General features: G+C 41.3%; 1 protein-coding gene across 1 annotated transcript in view; it reads right to left on the bottom strand.

The window, feature by feature from the left end:
- Positions 1-19,791, bottom strand: part of ptprg (protein tyrosine phosphatase receptor type G) — a 535,498-nt gene that overhangs the window by 211,019 nt on the left and 304,688 nt on the right. Inside the window, exon 5 of the mRNA XM_033036632.1 lies at positions 8,824-8,916. Within this exon, the coding sequence (XP_032892523.1) occupies positions 8,824-8,916 (93 nt within the window). The remainder of the gene's footprint in view (positions 1-8,823; positions 8,917-19,791) is intronic.

Raw genomic sequence — 19,791 nt, 5'->3', positions numbered from 1 at the left:
GGGCATAAAGGTGGATTGGCGAGGAGAGGGACGTCATGTCCAAGGAAGGCGATAGCTGGAGGCCTGGGACTTGCCTGGATCAGGCACCGCTCATAAGAACTACACGCAGGCTGGACTCTAAAAATGGCGTAAAAACATGGGGCATCTTGCATGTGGGTTCAGTAGACTATTTCTATATGCTTGCTAATTGAGGATGTGCCTGGGTATGGCAATCCTGTACTGGACTGTATAGAAGAACCGAATTTCACTGTGCATTTGCACATGTGATAATAAAAGCGGCATTGAACCATTGAGGAATGGCAGATTGCTGTTTAATTCAGATAAAGACAGGGTGTCAATCTCTTCAGCACCCTCACCATCATAATCACATCCTTCCTATAGTGCGGTGACTAAAGTTGCACCCAATACTCCAAGTGCGGCTGAACCAAAGTTTAGTACAGTTCTACATAACCTCCCAACTCGTACATCCTGTGCCATGACTTATAAAAGCAAGCATGCCACAGGCCTTCTTCCTCACCCTATTTATCTGTGTTGTCACTTTCAGGAAACAATAGACCTGGAAATGGAAGAGGTTGCATCAATGAAACATGCAATGCAAGAAGTACTATTTTCTTACATTACGCAAATGGTGCATAAAGTATAAACAAACTGCCTATATGTTGTTGGTCCTGAGAATCTGTATGATGCAGAAGAAGATACTTCCTGCACCACTGATCATCACATCTTATTATTTTTATGTTTGTGATAGGGGATTGGTTTCTTCAGAATCCTGAAAATCTCTCATCAGCAATATGCACTGTACAAAAAAACTACATTCTCCCCGTGACCGCATGGGATTTCGAGAGGGTGCTCCGGTTTCCTCCCACACTCCAAAGGCGTACAGGTTTGAAGGTTAATTGGTAAAATTTTAAATTGTCCCTAGTGTGCAGGGATTGCTGGTCGGCGGGACTTGGTGGGCCGAAGGGCCTGTTTCCACGCTGTATCTCTAAACTAAACTAACTTGGATTTCAGTATTCCCTTAATTGGCATTTGCACAAAGTCAGGCTGTGAAAAAAACATTGCATCACAGTTACATCTTGAATAAGGGCACTAAGGATACATTTTGAAATTAGCATTTACAGCCTTAAATGTGAACACATCCTCATCAACAGTTTCTTTATATAATACATCACATTGAACTTAGTACAAGAAATACCACAGGATAGCTGCTGGTACTAAAAAAAGACAGTGCCAAGGAATAAGACAACAGTCAACCTAAAATGTGTGTTTCTCACCTGCATTCTAAGACTGAAAAGCACATTTCCATCTGTTCAATTAACTATCAGCTTAATTTGACATGCACTGAACTATCCTTTCAAACCCCAGATCACCGAGCTTGCTGTAGGTTTTGTAAATCGGATGAAAAACCATGTAAGCCATACAATATATAAAATAATATTGAATCTTTTATGAAGGTACAAAGTGTGGCAATCAGGGTCATACCAGCTTGCCTATTGGGTGAATATCTGGTGAACAATATTGAATTGTTCTTCACACTAAAGGTCACAAACCTGAAATGCTTTCCTTTAAAAAAGAATTACTCATGACTCACAGATGATCTGGCCCCGGTAGTAATATGGAGTTGGTCAAATGCAGGTAAACCAGCCATGGTTGGGCAGATTTGTGGGAAGATAGACATAAAAAGCTGGAGTAACTCAGCGGGACAGGCAGCATCTCTGGAGAAAAGGAATGGGTGATGTTTCGGGTCGAGACCCTTCCTCAGACTAGTCAGGGGAAAGGGAAATGAGAGATATGGATGATGATGTAGAGAGATAAAGGCCAATGAATGAAAGACATGCAAAAAAACTAACAATGATAAAGGAAACAGACCATTGTTTGCTGTTTTTTTTGGTGAAAACGAGAAGCTGGTGCGACTTGGGTGGGGGAGGGATGGAGAGAGAGGGAATGCCAGGGTTACTTGAAGTTTGGGAAATTAATATTCATACCACTGGGCTGGCTGTAAGCAACCCAAGCAAAATATGAGATGCTGTTCTTAGAATTGGTGTTTAGACTTACTCTGACAATGGAGGAGACCTAGGACAGAAAGGTCAGTGTGGGAATGGGAAGGAGAATTAAAGTGTTCTGCAACTAGTAGATCAGGTAGGCCCAAACGATCGCTCAGTCTACGTTTGGTCTCGCCAATGTATAAGAGTCCACATCTTGAACAACGGATAGAGTAGATGAGGTTGGAGGAGGTGCAAGTGAACCTCCGCCTAATCTGAAAGGGCTGTCGGGGTCCCGGCACAGAGTCGAGGGAGGAGGTATAGGGACAGGTGTTGCATCTCCTGCGGTTGCAGGGGAAGGTACCAGGGGAGGGGAGGTTAGGGTGGGAAGGGATCAGTTCACCAGGGAGTTGCGGAGGGACGGTCTCTGCGGAAGGTGGAAAGGGGTGGAGATGGGAAAATATGATTAGTGCTGGGATCCCGTTGGAGGTGGCGAAAATGTTGGAGGATTATGCGTTGTATGCGACAGCTGATGGGGTGAAAGGTATGGACTCAGGGGACTCTTGTCCCTGTTGCGACTAGGGGGAGGGGGAGCAAGGGCGGAGCTGTGGGGTACCGAGGAGGCACGAGTGAGGGCCTCATCTATGATGGGAGAGGGGAACCCCCGTTCCCTAAAGAATGAGGACAGCTCGGATGTCCTGGGGTCTGGTTGCCTACACCCGCTTGTGTTTTTGGGTGAGTAAGGTCATACGATTCCCTGAGTGGCCTGAGGTGGATGTTGCTGCCAACATGGAAAGGTGACCACGGGGATTTGGAAGGTGACAGGGGAAGGTGCAGGAGTGTCATGCCTTCGTTCTAGCAGGAATCTCGCAAGTAGATATTTTGCTTACTTTCTCCCTGTTCAGGCAATAACTTTGGAATATTAATTAAGTGGCAGTAATCGCACCGGTCTGATCCTAACCAACAGGAAGACAGTTAAAATCAACACCCCGAGCTCAGCATTGAATAGTCATATAGTTGTACGTAATGGAAACAGGTTCCATGGTTCAATTCATTCATGCTGATTGTGATGCCTATTTATGCTCATCCCATTTGCCTTAATTTGGCCCATATCCTTCCATTCCTATCAAAGTACTTTCCAAATGCCTTTTAAATGCCATAAGTAAAGTAAAGCTCTCCATTCCAGGCAATATCCTGGTGAACTTCTTTCTTTCACTCCCACATCCTTCCTGTCATGTGGTGACTATAATTATATATGTAGCGCTTCTTTGCCCTCTACATGAGCTGCGCCCCAGGTTCGTAAACTTTAATTCCCTTATAGGAGTTAGTTAACCCTTAATTTAAGTATTTATGCACTCTCTTTTCACAGACAGCATAGTGTGCTCCTCCAGGTGGGATTCTTAGAGTCCCAGGGCCCTGCCATTTCACTTGGCCGACCACATCCATTGGTGGATTACAAGGTGATGGGGATTGTTCAGAACGAACAGTGTTTATTCTCAGAGAGTGAACCTCGTTGTTGCCTTTGAGTTCCTCACATTGGTACAGCAGAGAGCGCAATTTTGTTGTATTAGTGCCAATGACAACAGGAACTGGGTCAGGACTTGGCGAATCAGGGCATATTAGAGCCACCACGGGAACTATTTCTTCAACTCCCTTGGAATTAGGAGGCAGTCCCAGCTCAACTGCCACCTAGCCTGTATATGGATAGCTAGTGTCACTCAGTCCCCTCCACAAGGAAGCTCCCCAGAGTCCATCATCCGAGCAGTGGGAGACCTGTTGGGAAAAACGAGGTGACCAATGTCGTCGTGCATGGACTTCAGAACCATTGATTTGTACTGAGCAGGTAAGATAAGCTGACTCACCTCTCTTCCAGAGGGTCTCTTAATGACTCTGTACAGGAGGTCACACTTTATCCGAAGCTTGGAACTTTCTCGCTGCAGCAAGGCGACATCAGCATTTGGATGTTTAGGAGCTGGGTCACATTTGCCTAGCTTCACTTGAGACATTACCACACTGATGACAGGGTCTAATCTCTGGGCCTATATCAGTTCTTTACGGCTCAACTGCTCAAGCTCATTTCCCTCCACTTGAGTGAGGTAGGAATAAACAGCAGGAATAGCATCGGTGGAAGCACCTAGTTGGTCGACACATCTAGTGGTGCTTTCGCCGGGACCACATGCAGCGATTCTTCGGCAGAGAGCTTTCATCCCAGAAGTAGGAACATCCACCCATCCATCCTCTGTCTCCTGATGATTTCTGGAAAGCAAGTCCGCATCAATGTTTTCACGGCCAGGCTTATACTGAACGTTGAAGTCATAGGTGGAGAGGGCAGCTAGCCACCTGTGGCCTGTGGCGTTAAGCCTGGCAGTGGTTAAGACATACGTGAGCGGATTATTATCCGTTCTCACAGTGAATTTGGTGCCATACAAATAATCATGGAACTTATCGACTACCGCCCACTTCAAAGCTAGAAATTCTAGCTGGTGGATGGGATAGTTCCGCTCTGACTGGCTGAGCTTGCGACTGGCGAAAGCAACTGGACGGAGTCCTTCAGGATGCTCTTGATTCAATACAGCTCCCAGGCCATTCAGGCTTGCGTCTACATGCAATATGTAGGGCCTTGTCGGGTCCGCGAAAGCCAACACAGGAGCATGCGTGAGCTTGTGGATGATGGTGTAAAAGGCGTCATCACAAGCTGAGGTCCAACGGTCGCTGAACGGCTCTGAGACTTTAAAGTAGTCTTTCTTGTCCTTGAAGGTGGCTTTGTTTTTGCGTTGAGCTGGAGGGTACCCTTTAGTTAGGTCTGTGAGAGGGCGGACAGTGGCAGAGTAGTTCTCAATGAACCGCCGATAGTACCCACAAAATCCTAGAAACGACCTCAGGGACTTTAGGTCAATGGGTTTCTTCCAATTGGTGACGGCACTAACTTTCTCCCAGTCGGTTGCGACACCGGCGGCGGAGACAATGTGCCCCAGGAATTTCACTTTTGGTAGACAGAATTGGCATTTGTCAATGGAGATCTTGAGTCCACATTCCTCCAGCCGATCCAAAACTTTGAGGAGACGTTCTTCGTGTTCCTCTAGTGTTTTTCCAAACACTATGATATCATCAAGATGCACAAGAACTTGGATCAGGTTCATGTCTCCTACAGCCTTCTCCATCAATCTTTGAAAGGTTGCAGGAGCACCTGTGATGCCTTGGGGCATCCGCTCAAACTGGAAAAAACCAAGAGGGCAAATAAAGGCTGTCTTTTCTTTGTCTGCCTCAGACATTTCCACTTGGTAATATCCACTTCTCAAATCCAGCACAGAGAACCATTTACTGCCAGTCAGACAATCAAGTGCATCATCTATGCGCGGCATGGTGTACTGGTCTGGGATGGTTCTGGAGTTCAGCAGACAATAGTCAACGCACATTCTCACTTTGCCATTCCTCTTCCTCACTATGACAATGGGAGAGGCATATGGACTTCGGGATTCTTTGATTATTCCGGCTGCCAGCAGTTCTTCGAGATGGCGCCGAACATCCTCAATGTCTGCAGGTGCGATTCTGCGGGATCTCTCTCTGAATGGTCTAGAGTCTCTGAGTCTTATGTGGTGTGTCACACCTCTCGCTAGACCCACATCCCATTCCTCCAATGAGAATACATCAGCTCTCTCTGACAACTTGTTGGCTAACCTAGCTCTCCATGCTTCGGGAATGGGTGAATCCCCAAAATTGAAGAGCTCAGGATCAATTGACATTGTTTTCGGAGACTTCTTTGGCTCAATGACAGTCAACCAGGTACACTTGGGCTAGCACTGTACCCGCAGGATACAGTTTCTTTTTGAGATTCATTTCTCAGCATGAGTGTGAAGCCATTGGTATCCATAGCTGAGGGTGGCAGGACTACTGGCGGAACCAGCACACCAGCAGGAAGGTTGCTACTTTCATCAGCCTCCACCATTAGGATGCTTTTATTCATAGGTTGCTGCTTCTCCACTTCACAGTAAAACTTATATAAATCTCTTAATAAGAAAAACTAATATGAAGTTACACAGGGCTACATATACAATACTCATGTAGCTCACCGCTTCAATTTTCTTCTCTTACAAAAGTTTCTCTGTACAGTCAACGTACACAAAATTATCTGTTATTGTTTATTTTCACTTTAAAAAAAAATGTAATAGGTATTTAACTGCAGCATGTAAAAAATGTAGGATGATAAATGAGTGCTGGGCTGACAGGGACAGCCTTTGGTTTTTGTAGTCTGCTCGATAAACTGGTTGCATGGAGATAGCATTTCCAATCCATCAATTTAAATGCAATGCACTTTAGATGGATTCTGTATGGCAGGTGAAGACAACAAAACTTTACTCCCCAGCTTCCCTAACATACAGCAATATTACAGATAGTACTGGGAGTGAAGGGACAGGGAGAGAGAGAGAGAAAGACTAGGGCCAGTGCAATGAAATCAAGAAACATTTATATTTTCCATCTGCATGAAATCCACATTGGCAAAAACTGAAGTAAACATGCCATTTAGAACTAATTAAAGTAAAACAAAGCAATTATTAAAGAAATTAAGACAGTGAGAAGGAAGCAAAGCAGGAAAAGGATTGAACTAAAATGAGAGGGGAATATCAAAATGGTCTGAAGGGTTCCAACCCGAAATGTCATCTCTTCCAGAGGTGCTGCCTGACCCACTGAGTTACTCCAGCATTTTGTGCTTATCTTCGGTATAAACCAGCATTTGCAGTTCCTTCCTTCACATTTCAAAATGGTATTTACCAATCAGGAAAAAAGTATGACAGAAACAAAATGGCAAAACCAGCATAGACTCGGTGGGCCAAATAACTTCCTATGTCATAAGGAAATATGAGAATATGAAATTCACACCTTGGAATTAACGGCATAAATACCAATTGAGTAGAAAAGCTGTTGCAGCTGGAATAACTCAGGCAGCATCTCTGGAGAGAAGGAATGGGTGACGTTTTGGGTCGAGACTCTCCTTCATACTAGTTAAGGATAAGGGAAACCGGCGAGACCAAATGTAGACTGGGCAATCGTTTCGCTGAACACCTTCGCTCAGCCCGCCTGAACCTACCTGATCTCCGGGTTGCTAAACACTTTAACTCTTCTTCCCATTCCCACACTGACCTTTCTGTCCTAGGTCTCCTCCATTGTCAGAGTGAGGCTAAACACAAATTGGAGGAACAGCTCACATTTCACTTGGGCAGCTTACAGCCCAGTGGTATGAATATTGATTTCTCTAACTTCAAGTAACCCTGGCATTCCCTCTCTCTCTCTATCCTTCCCCGACCCAAGTCGCACCAGCTTCTCGTTTTCACTCAACAAACTGCTAACAATGGCCTGTTTCATTTATAATCGTTATTTTTTTGCATATCTTTCATTCATTGTTCTTTATCTCACTAGAACATCGTTCATCTCTCTCATTTTCCTTATCCCTAACTAGACTGAAGTAGGGTCTGGATCCAAACCGTCACCCATTCGTTCTCTCCAGAGATGGTGCCTGTCCTGCTGAGTTACTCCAGCTTTTTGTGTCTATCTTCAGTATAGAAAGGCTGGTGAGACGGACATATAGAAATTGTTATGGTCAATGGTTAGAGAGAAGGGACAAGAATAGATGAAAAATGGGGAGAGTAAACTAAATTGAGAAATTCCATCTGAATGGGGGGGAAACAATTTCGCTTTTTACATCGAACTGCACAGCACAGGAATAGGCCCTTCGGCCCACAATGTCTGTGCCGAACATGAAGCCAAGACCGACCCTTATCTGCCTGCACATAATACGTCTCCCCCCATTCCCTATATTTCCATGAGCTTATCCACTTCTTTTAAATTCAACTATCGTATCTGCCTCCACCACCATCCCTGGCAGCACTTTCCTGGCACTCACCATCCTCTCTATAGGAAACCTGCCCTGCATATCTCCCCTAAACTTTGTCCCATTTTGCTTCCTATATTGTTAATTTTGTTTTCACAAACAAAATCCTTCTAGAAATTGACTCAAAACTCTATAGTTTCATTGCAATCATTTGTACAGCAGTAACCAAAATAATACTGCATTAAATCACATTCACTCCAAGATAAGCAGCAGAGTGTTAATGGATTGGAATTAATGAGCTTCATGTACCATTGGTATGTTGTGCCACTGTCGAGTGCTGATAAATGAATAGAAAAATAGACAAAGGAACTCACGCGAGCCTTGAGAAAAATAAAACATATATAAACACTGAGGTGCAGCTATCCAGACACTACAACAAAGCAAGATGACCATCAAGTGCACAACATCCATAAAGCTGGAGGAGTGAACATTGAACCAAATATGGCTGTTAGACTATGGCACAAGTATAACAAAATCACCGGCTAACTTCCAGTTTGAAAATGCAGTTAAAGAATCAGTGTTAGGCTTGCAAGACGGTGCTATGGTCTGTAGTTCAGCTTTGAAATTGCACTGCACTGCCCCAGGGTTACAGGCATATTGCTTTTATTCAGTGTACCTTAAATCAGGGGAAACATGGATGACAGAGCATTGTAGAAGTCTGGCTCCAACTTTCAGAGTCTCAGGCAAAAAATATCCAAACTGATTTGTTGACTTGCCTATATCTGGTTGCGCATGACTATAATATTCCCATTTCATAAATCGTTCCCTTCTGAGAAAGGCTACCGAGCTTGTTCCAGTTTGTATTACACTGCAAGATTTAACAAATTTAAAAGTCGGGATGCTTATCACATTAATTTCTTCATTATGGCTTGATTTTGAAAACAGCATAAACAACCCAATGGACGAATCATTACTCTGCAGGTTGCTATAGCAAAACTGTGCAATTCATCTTACCTGAAGGAAGACAGCCATTGCACCTGCAACACCATTCCTTCTGAATGGTAACTCCACGTCATCATTGCCAAGGTTTGAAAGATAAATCTGCATCTGTTTTTATAAAGGGACAAACAAAGAGTAAAATATTATTAGGGCATGTTTTAAATAGACTTTTTTTCACTTGTTATTCTGTGTTAAAATTCCAAGTGCAGCCATTAAAGAAATCAACATGAAGTAATTAAAAATCATGTAACCCTTTAGTAAAGCCTTCATTAATCAATGAAAATTACATCAGTTAAGTCACACACATTCAGCAACCATGTCCTCATACAGCATCTAAAATCCCAGCAGAATACTTCTCACAGGAGAATGAAGAACACTATATCAAAATGACCTTCTGTAAAATCATACAATTAGGAAGATAATTTTATTGCAGTAATTAGATGTGTTCAGTTAATTACTCCATATAAAAACATCTTTTGATGGTGTCAATGCAAATTAGTCGGAGGGAGAACAACGACTTTCCAACGACAGTCACCATCTTTATAAAAACAGTGGCATATTCTAGTTATAAATTACACGTTTATATTTTATTCAAACACTTGTCTATCATTTAAAACATTGATTTTTAAACTATAATGTCAACCATAAGGGTTAAAGACATAATTTTATAACTTGGTTATAAAATACAAAACTGCATTTGACCATGTGCATGCAAAAATACTTTTTCATATTTTCCTGACTGCCACTGATGTGCTGCTCAATAACCTGTCAGCCAGCCAGTCACACATTCATGTTTCAAGAAATCATCCGTGACATTATACAATTTTCAATTCTTGCAAAATATGAAAAAGTAGCCTATTTGGGAATTTCTGAGATATTTCATATGTTTTAAAATTCTGTTTGCAGGGCAAAACCAAGCAGTGGAGACAATTAAAAGACAGTCGATGTCCCCATTCCATTGTAGCCCTGATACGGTGTACTGTAATTTCAAATTGCAGGTTCCATTCAATTACCATATCTGTCCTGAATAAACAGCTCTGATTCTCACTCCAAAGCCATTTTGGGTTTGAAATAATATCTCTGCTATTTCAGAACACACAAGACATCTTAACATTTGGCTTTTTGAAACTCATGGTTGGTTTCTCTGACAATTCATTGACACAAGAGGAAGCTGATCCAAATGCAATATTCAGGAGCTTGCCAAAAATATATATATTATTCTCTTATAACATTATCTAACAACAGCAGGCTTTCAGGTTTAAAAATGCATGTTTCACATGAGCTCACGGGACTTCACCTTGGGTTGAGCTTCGGGAATGCTATCATCGGAACACACGTTCTTCATAAGATCTCTAGTCAAAACGTTTAACTAGACTTCCCAATAAGCTTTGGGAGTTGTAGCATTCGAAACTGAAACACATGTGAGAGTCGGTGTTTATTTGCTATTTTCGGCTGCTGTTCATGTCTTAGGAGCAGTATTAAGACATTCGTCCCAATAGGTCTACCCTGCCATTCAATCATGACTGATCTATTTTTCCCTCTCAATCCCATGGTCCTGCCTTCTCCCCGTAAGACGGCCTTACTAATCAAGTCAATTTCTGCTTTAGAAATACCCAAAGATTTGACCTTCACAGCCATCTGTGGCAATGAATTCTACAGATTCACCACGCTCTGTCTAAAGAAATTCCTCCTCATCTCTTTTCTATAGATATGTCCTGCATGGATAGAATGATACACCTGCAAGGTACGGATTTATATCGTAATTAGTTTTTATTGTTGCTTTAACTGATGTTATATTATTATTCTATTGCTATATTCTCATTTCTTGGCTGTTGCTTAAATAAATGTGTTTAAAATTTTATATTGTCCCAGTGTTCTTCCTCTATCATTGATCAGAATACTCGAAACCTGCTAATATTCTGTTACAGTAGGCACAACAGTAACAACAATGGTCTCGACCCAAAACGTCACCCATTCCTTCTCTCCAGAGATGCTGGCTGACCCGCTGGGTTTCTCCAGCATTTGGTGGCCACCTTCGATAGTAACTACTAACCATCTTTTGTGAAGATATTCTCCAAAACAGGAATCTCTAAGGTATATCTCCTCTGTTCAGGTATGGACAATGAGACTGAGCTCGTCACTGCTGAGAGTTAGGATTTCAGGAGAGATCTGTTTAGTCCAACGCTCCCTTGCACAACTCACAGAAGACCATTGAAGCATTTGAGTCTCACTCGGCACTTTTTGCATGTTTATCAATTTTTCTCTGTTCCATTCTCAGGTCACACAACAAGCTTTACTTTGCAATCAACTTATCTAAAACTGGATTGCCTCTTGCCTCATCATCTGCTTAGGGGGTGGGCAGTGGATACTGTGCATATCCACACACTCCTGTATCAGAAACACTCTGCAGCTCTGGCCAACTCTTCCTTTGAACTTCATAAACCTCTGAACCTGGAGCACCAAAAGCTGGTGGATCAATAGTCATTCTGAGGAACTTGAGGCCAGCAGCTTCTGTGAGAGGGCCTCGACATTATTTGTACCTCTTTGAATTCTTCTGAATACATATTCTCATACAATTTTCTACCAATTGTTATCTGCTCCCATCAACTCTCTCAGTGCCAGCTGAACTCTTGCTCCTTTTCCTTTAAATTCTGCTCATTGCTAATGGCTCCCTGGGCAGGAGAACCATTCCCAAGAGTGACGTCATGCACTATTATTTCCAAGAACTCGTGGAATGTCCTCTCATTGGGGTGTCACTATTTACAGTCATTACAACTTCAGTGCAGGCTCAAACATGAAGTATCTGGGCTCAAATTCATAAAGTTCAAACAGAGAGGACATCATTCCTTTCTTTTCTGCAATAAGTAGTTACTATTTAGTATTAGCGATTCAGTTAATGGAGGAAAAACTACGCATTAACTTGCAGTCTTTGGTATAACATGCCTGCTACCGGTCATCAAAAAAGAAAGTATATTTCTAAGAGACCAGCAGTCTGAAGAAGGCCCTCAACCTGAAGCGTCATCCATTCCTATTCTCCAGAGATGCTGCCTGACCAGCTGAATTACTCCAGCATTTTGTGTGTATCTTAGGTGTGAAACAGCAGCAGCAGTTCCTACCTACACGGTGGCAATAGTCATTGGTGAACTGATTCAACGACCTTCCCGAATGGGGAGTTACTTCAAAATCATTTAAGGACAGGATGACTCATCCGAACCAATAATTTTTAAGAAAATATAACTCCTTAATAACTATTATGTCATTGATTCTGAGCCTTAGGGCATTAAATTATGACTGCAAAATCACCAATTGAATATTTAGTTGGAAAAAAAGACTGAGAAAGCACTGGAATAAGTCTTTGAAATGCTGTAAGGCATGGACAATATAAATTAAAGCACATTACTTAATTTGGGGTGTGAACACAGAACAGGCGATACATCACAAAATGAATAATTTAAAAGCAAAATTGGAGATTAAGACAAATTATTTTCCCCACAGAGTTCTTATCAGGTGGAACAGACTCCTAGCTTAGGCAGCTAATTCTATCCATTAATACATTTGAGAAGGAACTGGAAAACTGCTTAGCAAAAATAAATATAAGGTTACGACAATGAGTGAAAGACGAAGGCCCAACTCCCCATGGAATGAATTGTTCCAAAGTATACTAATGCATGGAAATCTTATACTTAGGAAATCATGCAATTATGGATGAACATCATAGGATGCAAGAATCTGAAAGAGTCCTGACCCGTAACATCGTCTGTTCATTTCCTTCTACGGGTGCTGCCTGACCTAATCATTCCTCCAGCATTTTGTTTTTTACAAAGATACATGGTTAGTCATATTTTGGATTAGAATTTTTCTTAGATTGTACTGGGTGCCACAAAAAGAAATGTAACTGTAACCAACTGGAAATACAGGTCGGGATGGCGAGACCAACTGCATTCTTCACCTTCAGTCCTTGAAATGGGGAATGATTTGTGCATCTCCACACATCAAGTTTAGCACATCATTATCATCGTGACTCAGCTATTTCTTCAGATGTACTGTTGCTTCCTTCACACACTTTTATTTTTTAATGAACAAACTTTATTATTTAAAATACCCTGAAAATCTAAGGCTCTGTCACGAGGTTTAACAGTTTTCAATGATACACAAAGCCATTGTTATATTACATAGCAACTATCTGGCTCTATGAATAATTATTTTGTATGCTTATTGTAGTTCACTGATATAAATATACCAAAATTAGATATTTTAAATGTTTTTTTTTATATTTTAGGTTCTACCTTAATCACAATTCATTTCACCAATCATCACTGTATATACAGTTTAAAAAGTTAAAGTCTTTGTTGCTTTTACTGAAACTTCTTTAATGTGTTGGCCTCTCAGAGCCTAAATCACTAGTTATTTTTTATATCAAATTAAGATTAAAGTCAGCCCGCATTTGGAGTATTGTGAGCAGTTTGAATGCATTTTTTTCAGATGTATTTAGAGACGTAGAGGCAGAAACAGACTCTTTTGGCCAACTTGTCCTTGCCGACCAAGATGCCTTATGTTTGGCCTATGTCCCACTAAACCTCTTCTCACTGAACCTTCGGAAGCTATTTGGTACTGCAGTAACTCCAATACCATCATCCCCTCCAAGCTGGTTACCAAGCTCACGGAACTGGGTGTCTGTGCATCCCTCTGCATTTGGATCCTCGACTTCCTCATCCACAGACCACAGTCAGTTCGAATTGGCAGAAACACTTCATCCTCAGTAACAATCAGTACGGGAGCACCTCAAGGCTGCGTGCTCAGCCCCCTGCTTTACTCACTCTATACCCATGACTGCATAGCCCGACATAGTGCGAACTCCATCATCAAGTTCGCCGATGACACCACTGTTGTTGGACGAATTACGGATAGCGATGAGTCAGAGTACAGAAGTGAGATCGCCGATTGACCAAATGGTGCCAGCACAACAACCTGGCTCTCAACATCAGTAAAACCAAGGAACTGATTGTGGACTTTGGAAGGAGATGGATGAGGACCCACAATCCTGTTTATATCAATGGGACAATGGTGGAGAGGGTCAAAAACTTCAAATTCTTGGACGTGCATATTTCGGAAGATCATTCCTGGACCCAGCACACCGATGCAATTATAAACAAGGCACATCAGCGATTCTACTTCCTGAGAAGACTACGGAGATTCGGTATGTCAAAGAAGATTCTCCTGAAATTCTACAGGTGCACGGTAGAGAGCATGGTTGCATCGTGGCCTGGTTCAGCAACTTGAACGTCCAGGAGCGGAAAAGACTGCAAAAAGTTGTGACCACTGCCCAGTCCATCACCGGCTTTGACCTCCCCACCGTCGAAGGGATCTATCGAAGTCGCTGCCTCAAAAAAGCAGCCAACATCATCAAAGACCCACACCATCCTGGCTGCACACGCATCTCACCATTGCCTTCGGGGAAAAGGTACAGGAGCCTGAAAACTGTAACATCCACGTTCAGGAACAGCTTCTTCCCTACAACCATCAGGCTATTAAACACGACAACAAATAAGCTCTGAACTGCAACAGACTATTATTATTATTACACTATATTTGTTATTTATTGAGTATGTGTGCATGTGTATACACACACTGAACTTTTTTTTTTCTCCCGTTGTGTACTATGTTTACATATTCTGTTGTGCTGCAGCAAGTAAGAATTTCATTGTCCTATCTGGGGCATATGACAATGAAACACTCTTCTGGAATCTTCTTCCAAAACCAATCTTCTAATAGTCCTCATTAATACTTTAACTGAACACTGAATCTTCTAAGCAATAAAATACAATCCATTAAACATACTGAATGCTCATATGCAAGCCATAAAGCAGACAAGATATATTTATCATCTTACATTTCCACCGTATACAATGACTCAATGAAACATTACCAAACTCTTTCTGAAACTAATTTTTGTAGACATTTTTCCACACTTTTTAGCTAGTGTTCACAGTAACTTTTAAGATGCAGGATATTAATTCAAAACTAAATGAAAATATTCTGTTTACAAAACAGATGCTGTATGCTGTAACTTTGCTTTATCTTGTTCTTTTTCAGGAATTAATGCTGTCAATATTTTGATGAAGCATTTAATGAGGAAGAACGGTGAAGTTTCTGTTCAATGAACTTGTGGATGCATATAATTATCCCTCCAAATTCAGATTAAAAAGCCTTCAGGACATAATGATGACAAAATTACAAGACACAACGAGATTTCAAAAATAAGTGTTCGGCTAAAATATCTAAAAAGTATTTTGTTGTAAGAATGACAATAGTTAATTAGCAGGGCGAACTTAAAAGTATTTTTGCACATAATTTTGCAAAAGTTGAGTACTTTTGCACATGGCATCTTTATGATTAGGAAACTAACTACTTTTATTTGGTGAAAAGTAATCTGCCTTTCAGGAAAAGGAAGTAGAATATTTGAGTTTTAAGATTTGCTTCAATTCAATGACATGAACTGGGTGAATAATTTCTGAAGAGAGAGAATGATTGCGAATTCACCAACATTATGTCAGCCTGAGCAGTTTTAGCCAGCTGCCCATTCCTGTACTTTATGGTGTTGGAAAGAACTGCAGATGCTGGTTTAAATCGAAGGTAGACACAAAATGCTGCAGTAACTCAGGGATACAGGCAGCGTCTCTGGAGAGAAGGAATGAGTGGCGTTTAGGATCGAGACCCTTCTTCAGTCTGAAGAAAGATCTCAACCCGAAACGTAACCCATCCCTTCTCTCCAGAGATGCTGCCTGTCCCACTGAGTTACTGCAGCATTTTGTGTCTACCTTGTACTTTTTGGGGAAGTTTGAGAGAAACAGAAGCTCATATCGAAACCGCTCTGACAAAATATGACATTGGGGGTTCTGGAGAGTTTAAATATATTTGGAGAAGCTTATTTGGTAAAATAAGCTGAAAGATTTGGGATTTACTATTTTCAGATTTACCTTGCTCTGTTAAAATGATGGAAAACTAAAATGGTTTTTGGCTCAGACCACAGATTACAATTTTCCCAGCATGGAAATGGCAAAATACTGGAGTGCATATCCTTAAGGTGAGAGGGGCAGAGTTTAAAAAAAGATGTGTGGGGCAAGTTTTCTTTTATACAAAGAAGTGTGGGTGCCTAGAACACAGACCCAGGGGTGGTGGTGGAGACAGATACAGTAGTGGAGTTTGAAAAAGCACTATCTATATATGTATATGCAGGGAATGGAGGGATATGGATCATGTGCAGGCAGAGGAGATCAGTTTAACTTGGCATCGTGGTTGGCATGGACATTGTGGGCCAAAGAGCTTGTTCCTGAGCTATACTATTCTATGTTCTATGTAAATTAGACCTTGAATGCACGAACAGTGCTCTGTATTATTATTTGATAATGCCATTGCATTCTGGTGAACGTCCTTCCAGGAGGCTGAGGACAAAGATAAAGCAGAAGCCTGCAACAATGTTGAAGATTGTTGGCAACTGTGTCTCCAGGTGCAAAGTTAAAGTTGCCCCATTCATTATAGTAAGTCACAAGATAGTATAAAATCATCATGTAATACAATAAAATATTGTAGCGGCTTTAAGGGAAGCAATGAGAACCATTCAAATTAAATCATTATAGGTTATTCTTCATGGATGGTCATGATAGAGAATAGACAATAGACAATAGGTGCAGGAGTAGGCTATTTATTATATATGTTTCAATAAGATTCCCTCTCATCCTAAATTCCAGAGTATACAAGCCCAGCCACTCCATTCTATCAACATATAACAGTCCCGCCATCCCGGGAATTAACCTTGTGAACCTACGCTGCACTCCCTCAATAGCAAGAATGTCCTTCCTCAAATTTGGAGACAGCACACAATATTCCAGGTGTGGTCTCACTAGGGCCCCGTACAACTGCAGAAGGACTTCTTTGCTCCTATACTTAACTCCTCTTGTTATGAAGGCCAACATGCCATTCTCTTTCTTGATATAACCACACAGGTGAATCATTTCCCTGTGAGTACAGGTGAGATAAAGGGCACTGTAAAACCCACAAAAAGGATAAACAAAACCAAAGGAAAAGTCCCAGAAATCTGCTGGTGTTCAATTGGTTAAAATAAAACCACATTTGCTTTGTACAAATAAATGTGAAAAACATGCACTGTTTCCTCAGAGGACAAGAACATTTCATTCTCTGGTTTATGCTTCACAATTAGTCCTCCTTTTCAATCCTTCCATGGTGTCAACTCTCCCTGACACAGTAATCTCCATCAGCCTTCTAACCCTCTGAAATGTCTATGTTCCACTAAATCTCTGAATTTAATCACTCCTTTCTCAGTCCACGCCTCAGTTGCCAAGGCCAAAGTACTGGGATTCCCCTGTGAATCTTTTTGCCTCCACCACTCTTCCTCCCTTCTAATATCTTATGTAGGATACCATCAATGTTTTCTTTAACAACTACTTTGGGGCATTTGGAACAAATTGCATTATTAAAGAAGCTATAGTCATACTGATATTTAAAATTGACCTAATTGTCCTGAGTTTGAGGAAATACAGATCGACACAAAATGTTGGAATAATTCAGCGGGACAGGCAGCATCTGTGCAGAGAATAGGCGATGTTTCAGGTCGAGACCCTTCTTCTGACTTGAGTCTCCAGTGTAAACCAGTATCTGCAGTTCCTACCTCCACAATGCGGAAATAATTTTGAGTAATCCTCATCACTATTTAGTGGAGTGTGTAAGTAAAATGCATGACTATGCCTGTGGCATTGGAACAAATAAGGCTTAATTTTGATCGCTATCATGGTCTAACCACAAGGTAGCATTTTTTTAATCACACTTGTGTTCTGGGCTACTTGAGCACGATAACAAAGGGTTGTTGGTGTTTTTGAAGATATTGCGAAGTCATGAATTATTTGCACATTCATAGAGATGTCCAATGCAGAAATTGGCCCTTCAGCCCATCACATCCACTCTGACCTTTTTGCTCATCTACACTAATCCTGTTTGTCCATACCTGATCTGTATCCTTCCATGTCTTGCTGATTCAAGTGCCTGTCTAAATGCCTCTCAAGTGTAGTGATTGTATCTGACTCCAACACATCCTCTGCAAACACGTTCCAAATATCAACCCTGCACTATGTTTAAAAAACACATTCCCCTCAAATCTCTTTTAAACCTCCTTTCTCTCACCTTAAACCAACACTGTTTTGAAGGGTCTGGACCTGAAACGTCAGCTAATCCTTTTCTCCAGCGATGCTGTCTGACCTGCTGAGTTACTCCAGCTTCTTGTGTCTACCTTCAGTCTTTTTTGAAACCCTTTGCATTGGAAAAATATTTAATCTACCTTCCCTACCCATGCCTCTTAAATTTGTACAGCTCCAACAGGCCATCCCTTTGCTTCAGATAAAACACGCCAGCCTCTCCCCAGATCTTGAGCGCTCCAACTCAGGCAACATCCTGGTGAATCTCCTCTGCACTCTCTCCAGTACAGCCACTTCCTTCCTTTATTATGGTGACAAGAAACGTACACAAGACTCTAAATACAGTCTAAGCAGTATTCTGTAAAATTGCAAGGTAACTGCCCAGCTTTTACATTCTTTGCTCCGGCTTATGAAGGTAAGCATGCCATTTTACTTCTTTACTCCTTCATCTACCTGTGATAGAGAAACCAGACTTCGTGTAGTAAAAAGTGACTATTTAAACCTTAGATTCATCTTGCACATGGAATCCTGCATCAGACTCTCACATCTTTATGCAATTATTTTCCCCCATAATGAGCTGGGTACACAGCATTTGTGAATTATTTATATTATTACACAAGCAGAAATTGCATTAATTGAATTAAAGTGTCGGTATCTCGATACATTTTAACACTGTGGAATAAAGCGGCCAATGAGTCTGACATTATATTAATTTTCTTTATACCTCCAACACTAAATATCCTCAAGGAACGGAACTTTGAAATTGAACGTAAATTGGAAAGTTAAATATTATGAGGTCGAGTGAATATTTGCTAAAATTATCAGATTAAATGTTTTAAAAAATCATCAATTCCTATAAGTAAGTATGGTAGGGGTAGGGTTGCTTCTGGTAACCGTTTGTATGTTTAATGTGTCGGGAGAGGTATCCCTACCAACCTCCTGTCCTGCAGGCCTTTGCACTATTCAAGAAGTTATTTGTGTTCTTCTGATCCCAAGGGCACACTCTTCCACCTTCCTTCCATAATTGCAGATCCTTTTCGGAAGGTTTCTGCCTTCATGTACTGGCTTCAAAGGTCGCAGCTGCGAGAGCAAATGGCGGAAGCTGTGAAATCCCGTGCCAGATCAATAGATGATTCTGTGCTGAAACTGATTCAGCATGCTGTTCCACAGGACGAACCAACAAAGCTGCTCTGTGAACCTTGCAAGTGAGGATCTTGACCTTTTCCAGAATCTTCAACAATCGCCTTGGGATGACCTACATTACTGTTGAAATGCCATTAAGAGGTAATGAGGCAACCTCTAGGACAATTGGTTTAATCAGTTTAATGCCATTCTGAAAATAAAAGTCTCTTGATGCAATGAAATTCTTGTAGTGCATTTTACCACAAGATAGTGAAGAGGTTAGACTTTTAAAATGTATGGTGGGAAATTTTATATTCCTTTATCTCAAGCAAAATTGTAAAACTATGACAATTGGATTTTTGAAAATGTATACTGATAGGATAAATATATTGCCTGTCACACCAAATAAACCTGAATGTATATATATCTGAATAAATTAGTAAGCGGTAAACATATTGAACTGTTTACCATGATATTATATGGCTACATTAGAATGTATGATTAATATCATGGTCTACATCATGGCTGAATCAACTATTCTTTGATATCCTCTGTCCAGGGGATAAGTCTGTGTTTGTTTGTTCATTTGTTCCGGTGAAGGCGCTGTGCACACGGCAGCCAGCCAACAGTCACTAGTCTTTTTCTTTTTGTCTTT

Source organism: Amblyraja radiata, chromosome 18 (assembly GCF_010909765.2).
Source record: "Amblyraja radiata isolate CabotCenter1 chromosome 18, sAmbRad1.1.pri, whole genome shotgun sequence".
Classification (NCBI taxonomy): Eukaryota; Metazoa; Chordata; class Chondrichthyes; order Rajiformes; family Rajidae; genus Amblyraja; species Amblyraja radiata.
This window is presented reverse-complemented; position numbering and strand designations above follow the sequence as displayed.